Here is a 6,600-nt window from a genome sequence, read left to right as displayed (position 1 = left end):
TATCGATGATGTGGACAGTGAAGGCAGTTGGCCTCGGGGTGGTGGCCTTCTCTCTGAGCGTGGAGCTGTTTGCCTGGCTCCGCCGGCGCCTCAAGCCGGGACGAACCCTCCATGAGGTCCTCTTCTTCCCCTCAGAAATGGCCTGTGTGCAGCACATCTTCGTTCCCTCAGTGTAAATAGAAGCTATGTTATATTCTCTCAGTATCACTGTACATTTTCTTGTTGTACGGCCACTAATGCAAAATTCACTTATAAGTGGATTTAATCAGTGCATTTGTTATTATTAATCCCCACTGCTTACTCAGCATGAATATACTGCACTGCACTGAAGTAATTTCTCCAGATGAAATTTATCCTACAAACCAAACCGTGATAGAATTAAAGCAGTAACGAGATCATCTTCTTATTGCGCCTTTCTAGTCTTGATGACCACTCAAAGCGCTTTACAGTGCAGTGTATTTCCATTCTCCCATTCCAACACACATTCATACAGTGCATCTATGTGCAGCACTTTTGCTATGAGGGGTTATTCAGGGTTCAGTATCCGATGCTCTACCCCCTCAGCCACAGCCTTGGAGGCTTTGTTACACATGTTATTCATAACTAGAATGACTGTTGGTAGAGTGCATATCTCCGAATAGGCCAAATTAAAATCCTTTATTGTGCAGTTCTTTTTGATAGGATTTCAAAGGAAATGAAGAAATAAAGAAAATGTAGAATTGTTTTGCAATGTTAAAGCAAGCAAAATAAATCCCTAGATCTGCCCCTTGATACACATTACATGTGTTACATGGCCCAGGCCACATCCCTCCAACAAGTTTTGTTGGAGGCTTACATCCTATCTTACTACATTAAGGAAAGTGACAAAACTCTTAGTGGTTCTTTGTTTATTGAACCTGCTCTAAAATTTGATGGGTTCAACCTTGGCCCATGATTCATCCTTTCAACAAATTTCGATAAAATTGGTTCAGTAGATTTTGCATTCATCTGCTAACAGATAAACAAACGACGATGAAAACTTAACATCCTTGGCGAAAGTAAAAAATTGATGCAGGAGGAATAATAAGTTTAACACATGAAAGACCATGTGGATAACCCAAATCTGTTTTCTGTCTGTCTTCTGCTCCTCTAGTTCCTGTTTGTGCACATTGCCTCATGGCGTTGAGACCTCTTTCTCCCGTCTTCTCTGCCGCATCCTCTCTGCCAAGTCTTCTTTGGACGTGTGCATTTTTTGCTTTTCTAACATGGATCTATGCAGGGCTTTGTTAGCGCTGCAGAGCAAGGGCGTAACCATCCAAGTCCTCACTGACAAGGACTACTCTGCCATCCCTGGCTCCCAGATAGGGGTCCTCCGCGAGGCTGGTAAGGGAAACAGATCTGTTGATTTATTTGTTTTTATCTTTGCAAGGCATATGAAGTCATGCAATGTGACTCAAGCCTTCAGTGTGACAAAGCATCTTTCTGTCAAGAAGTTTCACAAATATAGACCCAGAGAGTCATATTTAGCTCATATAGTGGTTACATTTTTTTTTAAACGACACACCAACCGAAAGGGAATTATTGTAGACAATACCACTTTAAATACGGGAAGGATGACTCAGGGGGTTCTCAAGAAAAGGTGCTCACTCTGTGTTTCTCGACACTGCCGGATGTCACTGTCATTAAGTCTGTCAGAGTGAAAAGAAAGAGGATAGGAACTGTCTGGGTGAAGGGAGGTTGCCACTACAAGCTCTCCTGTGAGTCAAAGTAATCATTCTCTGAAAGCTCGGAAAGATTTTGTGTCATATGTCTGACTCACACTGTCTCACTTTCTCTCTCGGCCCCCTCTGCATTTAATATATTACTGTCGGAGCATATCGTTAAGTAAGAATTAAGTAAGTAAGAACTTGGCAACCAGACAACACATTTCATTAGGCAAAGTGTTTCGTTGTGCGTGCGTGTGCGTGTGCGTGTGTGTGTGTGTTGCAAGTTGAGTGCCTCTGAGTCAAGGGACAGTCGCCCTCCTCTTTTCATACAGAATCTTTTGTGTTTGGGTATTTAGTCATTGTTCTGCAAAAACATTTTGTAATGAGGCAGCTGAAAGTGATTGGGCTGGTTGGTCCACAGTTTGTTCATTCCTGAGTTTCGTTTTCAGTTTTTCCCTTCACTCTCTGTTTACAGGCAACATAAACATCCCTACATGAGACTCTTAAAGCCCAATTCATGCTTCTAGGTCAAAGCTACGCAGTATCCTGACGTGCACCTCCCCCAAAATATAACTACGCATCAAGGCGTAGCAGACCGCAAGAGCTGTGATTGGTCCGCTTGGTAGCAGCACACCTGACCTGACGGCATTTTTTAATTGAGTTGAAGGAACGAACATGGACAACGTCTTACTTTGCTTCGTTGCAGTTCTTTAAGAAAAAGTTATTGCATCTATCAGCTCCAACTCCAAAACAATCCACTTAGTGACACTCGCCATTGTTCTGAAGTAGACCGAGACGCCAGAGAATTTGTAAATAGTCAGACCGGAAATCGGAAGACACTCAACAACAGCATAGAAACTCTACCGCCACTAGCGATTCAGCGGTGTAATTGCACCACGACTCACACGCACCTACGCACAACTAGGAATGTTCGGCATGAATTGAGCTTAACTCTGGTTGCAACACACTCTGCATGACTCTGGCAGCTCTAAACGTTAGCCTACAGTTGGCTAGTAGCTGCCTTACTTGAGTCAACACAATAACAAAAGGCCTAAGGCTAAACAGTGTGTCAGTGTGACTGTACTTCATGTGAGAGGATGCTGACACTGGAATGTGCAGCAAATGTTTGAAAACATTTCCATGGCAAGGAAGGAACACAACAGACAGGATGAAGCACCTGGCGACACACAGGATACAAGCAGAAGGATGCACCGTGTCTTACTGCCTGGCTGACCACATCCCAAGCAGCTGCATTGGTGCCAGTCCTGGCTTCAGCCTTGATTAATGAGCAGACGTTGTTTCTGCTTCATCATATGCCTCACCCCAGATCAGTTTAACATCCAGACCTAAAGCATTGACTGCATTTCCAAGTATATCAGTGCACTGAAACATGAAAGCATTTGATGACTGTAGTGAGAGTAAAGTCAATGACGGAGTCAACAATGACTGAGACTGAAAGTGTCTCGCCGGTTTGGGCAGAAACTGACTCATTCTGAGATGGAAGGCTCAGGTAGGCGGCCCAGCCCACCTGGTTTCTCATGTGTTCATGGAGCAGAGAATCGTACTGGACCAGCAGCTTCAAGCTCTTTCCCTTGGTTGAGGAGGGGGCACCCTACCATCAAAATGCCAACCACTGTCATGCTAGAAATGTTTAACTTTAAAACTCTGTGTTAGGTGGAGCCCATTACAGTGATCGCATGTCCTATAGCGTGCTGGCCATTCAGTGAAGCGTCTCTTATCCTCATCTCTTATCCTCATCATATCCCTGCTTGCTGTCTTTCATTGCTAGCTGGCATACGCCATTAGTGCTCTGCTTTGCTCAGGTGTGAGGGGGTTTCTCTTTGGAAAAAGAAAGCCTCCACTGGATAATACTCTTCAGTATTAAGTTAGAGATAGATAAAGGTCGGTTGCCCACCTGCAGCTCTGCCTGAGACCGAGGCACATTGATCAGGGCAGTAATTGGAGGAAAAGGAAGATGCCTGTGCTCTCAACACGATGGCCAACCATCATGATCATCACGGTCATCACCAACACTATCATCATTTTCAAATCCAATACTAACTGCAGCTGTGTTTTCCTTTATCTCATCCTCACTGCCATCATCAGGGTGTCCTCCTGCAGGTTGACCACAGGCAGGCAGCTGCATGCTCCTCGCTTGTTGCCTGCTTGGCCAGTAGGGCTCACAGCAGGACACTCACTACATATGAAGAGCTGAGTTCATAAGGAGCTTGGGATCGAAACATGTGAGGCCACCAGATTCTTCCTGTGCTCTTGCTCTCTACACTTGTATTGCCCAACTTGTTCTTTCCCCTATTTTAGTGAACACAGAAACAATAGTGATCTTTCACATTAAAGACTTCACTTCAAAGAAGTCACGTTCTTTCAATGACGCACACACACACATGCCCAGAGGAGGAGAGCTGATGTCACATCACCTCTTTTTAAAGAGTTGTCAGAAACACTCTGATCTGGACCTTTTCTTTCTTTCACGTTAATGGTTACAAAAAACACCGAGGGAAATCGTGATGCAGCAGAAAATCTGGCTGATCACCAACAGCCAAAAAGCCCACTCCCAGCCACTCTCTCCACCTCAGCCCTCAGGACCCAGTGGGATCATGATCCTTGGAAGAGAAATACTCTTCTGGTGATTGTTTATTGCTTCTTTTCATATAGACGGGCACCTTCGCTTTACAAGAGAGAACTTGTAGGTCTTATATCTGTCTGAGATCAGTCTGTAGTCGTGTATAGAAGAACTACTGGAAACTCAAATCAGACACTCTAGCAAAGCAATTCTTCTGTCTAAAGTGGTTTGAGAAATGTTATTCAAAAACATTAATGTTTATGTTAACATTTATGTGGTGTAAAGTGTGAAGCTTACGTCTGTTCTACATTTTCATCCTTCTGATTTCAACTCATCAGGACCTGTATTGTCCATTTGGAAATTCTGGTTGGGGTCTTAAAAAGTCTCAAATGTAATAATCTAAAATAAGCTCTAGAACATGTGTGTAGGTACTACCTCTATGTACGAGGTATTGCAGAGTTTCCCCTCTTTCTTCACTCCGTCTACCCTCTGCTCTCCAGGGATCTGTGTGCGCTGTGACGGGACCCCTGTGTACATGCACCACAAATTTGTAGTGGTGGACGGTTGGCTGCTCATCACTGGCTCCCTCAACTGGACGCTGTCAGCAGTGCAGAGCAACATGGAGAACGTGCTCATCACGGACGAGCCCGAGCTGGTGCGACCCTTCATCGCAGAGTTCAGCAGGTTATGGGCGTTGAACGATCCGGCTCGAAACCATCACGCAGTCGACCAAAAACCTGCTCACGTTGTCTCTAGAACCTGTGACTAATACGCTGTGATGGGTGTTTAATCAGAGTGTGTGAGGTTGAAGGTCTGTATGTAAAAGCCTTGCAGTCAGCTTACCTCCAGAATCTATATTGTCTTGTTATAGACTCGTTACTTTAAGTTCTTGAAGATTTGTTCAATCGAAGATGTTGCTGTGGAAGATGACAGGAGTTGAAAGCCTTTAATATGTATATAAGAAGACAGGCCTGATTTTGACATCTATCAGGCAGAATCTGGTTTATTTCTTTATAAATTGTACATCACTGTGTACTGCTGTTGAAGTGCTGTAATCGTCCGCTTGCCACAGACTTAAGATGAGGATGTTATCTCATATATAATTTGGCCTGTTTAAAAACATGTAATCCCCTGTTCCGGTTAGTTTAGAACATTTCTTAAGTTTTCAAAACCTTGTTTATATTTGTGCATACTGTGTCACAGATTGGAAACATGTTATACCAGCTAAAACAGTTAATTTTTTTTGATTGTCATTTGTGACTACATTGATCTTGTTCCTTCGTAACCATTACATAATCAATAATCTATTATTTTATATACACAGTCTTCAGATGTTGAGTTTTAATAATTTTTTAAAAATCAGTCCACAATTCAGTTTGTTTACAGTAGCTCTAGACTACACCGGCTGTAAAAACCCAGGATGTGCTATACTGCTGCGTCAGATATTTATGCCAAAAACCAACCTCTTTCACACTGCAGTTTTGGCAGGTCGGTTGCATCAATGCCCCACAGCAGCAGTTTTTCTCCTGCTCGAACATGATTCACTTAGTTTCATATTCACCGAAAGGCCTCACAGCACAAATACGTGCTGGTATTCTCAGTGTTTAACAGTACCAGCCTTTGTGGTTTGCCTGTGGAGTTGATCTGGTCTGGACATGATAAATGTGCCTGGGTGCATGACTGCAATACTCCCAGTCAGGCTGATGCTTGTCAATAAAGACCATAACTGGTTTATCTAACTTCAGACTTGTAATATTTCTGCAGTTTGAATCTGCAAGTAAAGTGTACTAAATGGGGATTTTAGACTTCACAAATCAGCTGCTCTACTTTATCCACGGTACATAAGTGATCAATTTAACTGAGAGGTCATGAGTTTGTGCATGTGCGTGATGGTGCGTAAATCGTGCACCAACAACAAATAACAGTAAACCCAGTTGAAGTTTACTACCAGAATTGTGTCAAGCAGCCAGCGATGAAGAGGAAATTATTAGAAACGTGGTTATTCTTACTTAGAAAGAATTGTAGCACAGTTGGTAAAGCTCAGGTTGAACCGAATGACCTGCCCTGTGGGGACGAGCGGTGAAATCAATTTACAATTCCAATTTAGCAAATAACGCTTTCATCCGCATTGTTTAACTCTGCAAATTTCACAAAACCTGGTGGAAGGATGCAAATTCTGTATATAGTATATGGCATTTTAAGCATTTTCCTTGATTCTAATTTTTTTTTGTCAGAGAATAATTCATGGATCTTGATAAAAAAAAATCTGGCATGTCTAGTGAATTGATTTTTATGAGTGTGTTAATTTAAATGTTGTTTCACAAAGGAAATGTT

The 6,600-nt window shown here is 42.8% G+C and overlaps 1 protein-coding gene across 2 annotated transcripts; it reads left to right on the top strand.

The window, feature by feature from the left end:
* The first annotated feature begins 945 nt into the window (after positions 1-945).
* On the top strand, positions 946-6,005 carry pld6 (phospholipase D family, member 6). Of its 2 annotated transcripts, none has more exons than XM_053418451.1 (2): positions 946-1,362; positions 4,767-6,005. In XM_053418451.1, exons 1-2 carry the CDS (start codon positions 1,086-1,088, stop codon positions 5,033-5,035), a joined length of 546 nt encoding a protein of 181 aa, XP_053274426.1. In that variant the 5' UTR covers positions 946-1,085; the 3' UTR covers positions 5,036-6,005. The 2 variants fall into 2 exon arrangements, 1 of the variants encoding a protein (XP_053274426.1); XR_008338097.1 differs by lacking the exon at positions 946-1,362 and adding an exon at positions 1,612-1,736 and having other exon boundaries at positions 4,767-4,891.
* Positions 6,006-6,600: the final 595 nt, after the last annotated feature.

The sequence above is a fragment of the Pleuronectes platessa genome, chromosome 3, assembly GCF_947347685.1.
Source record: "Pleuronectes platessa chromosome 3, fPlePla1.1, whole genome shotgun sequence".
NCBI classification, from domain to species: domain Eukaryota; kingdom Metazoa; phylum Chordata; class Actinopteri; order Pleuronectiformes; family Pleuronectidae; genus Pleuronectes; species Pleuronectes platessa.
The sequence above is the reverse complement of the archived record's forward strand: the minus strand, read 5'-3'. Positions and strand labels throughout refer to the sequence as shown.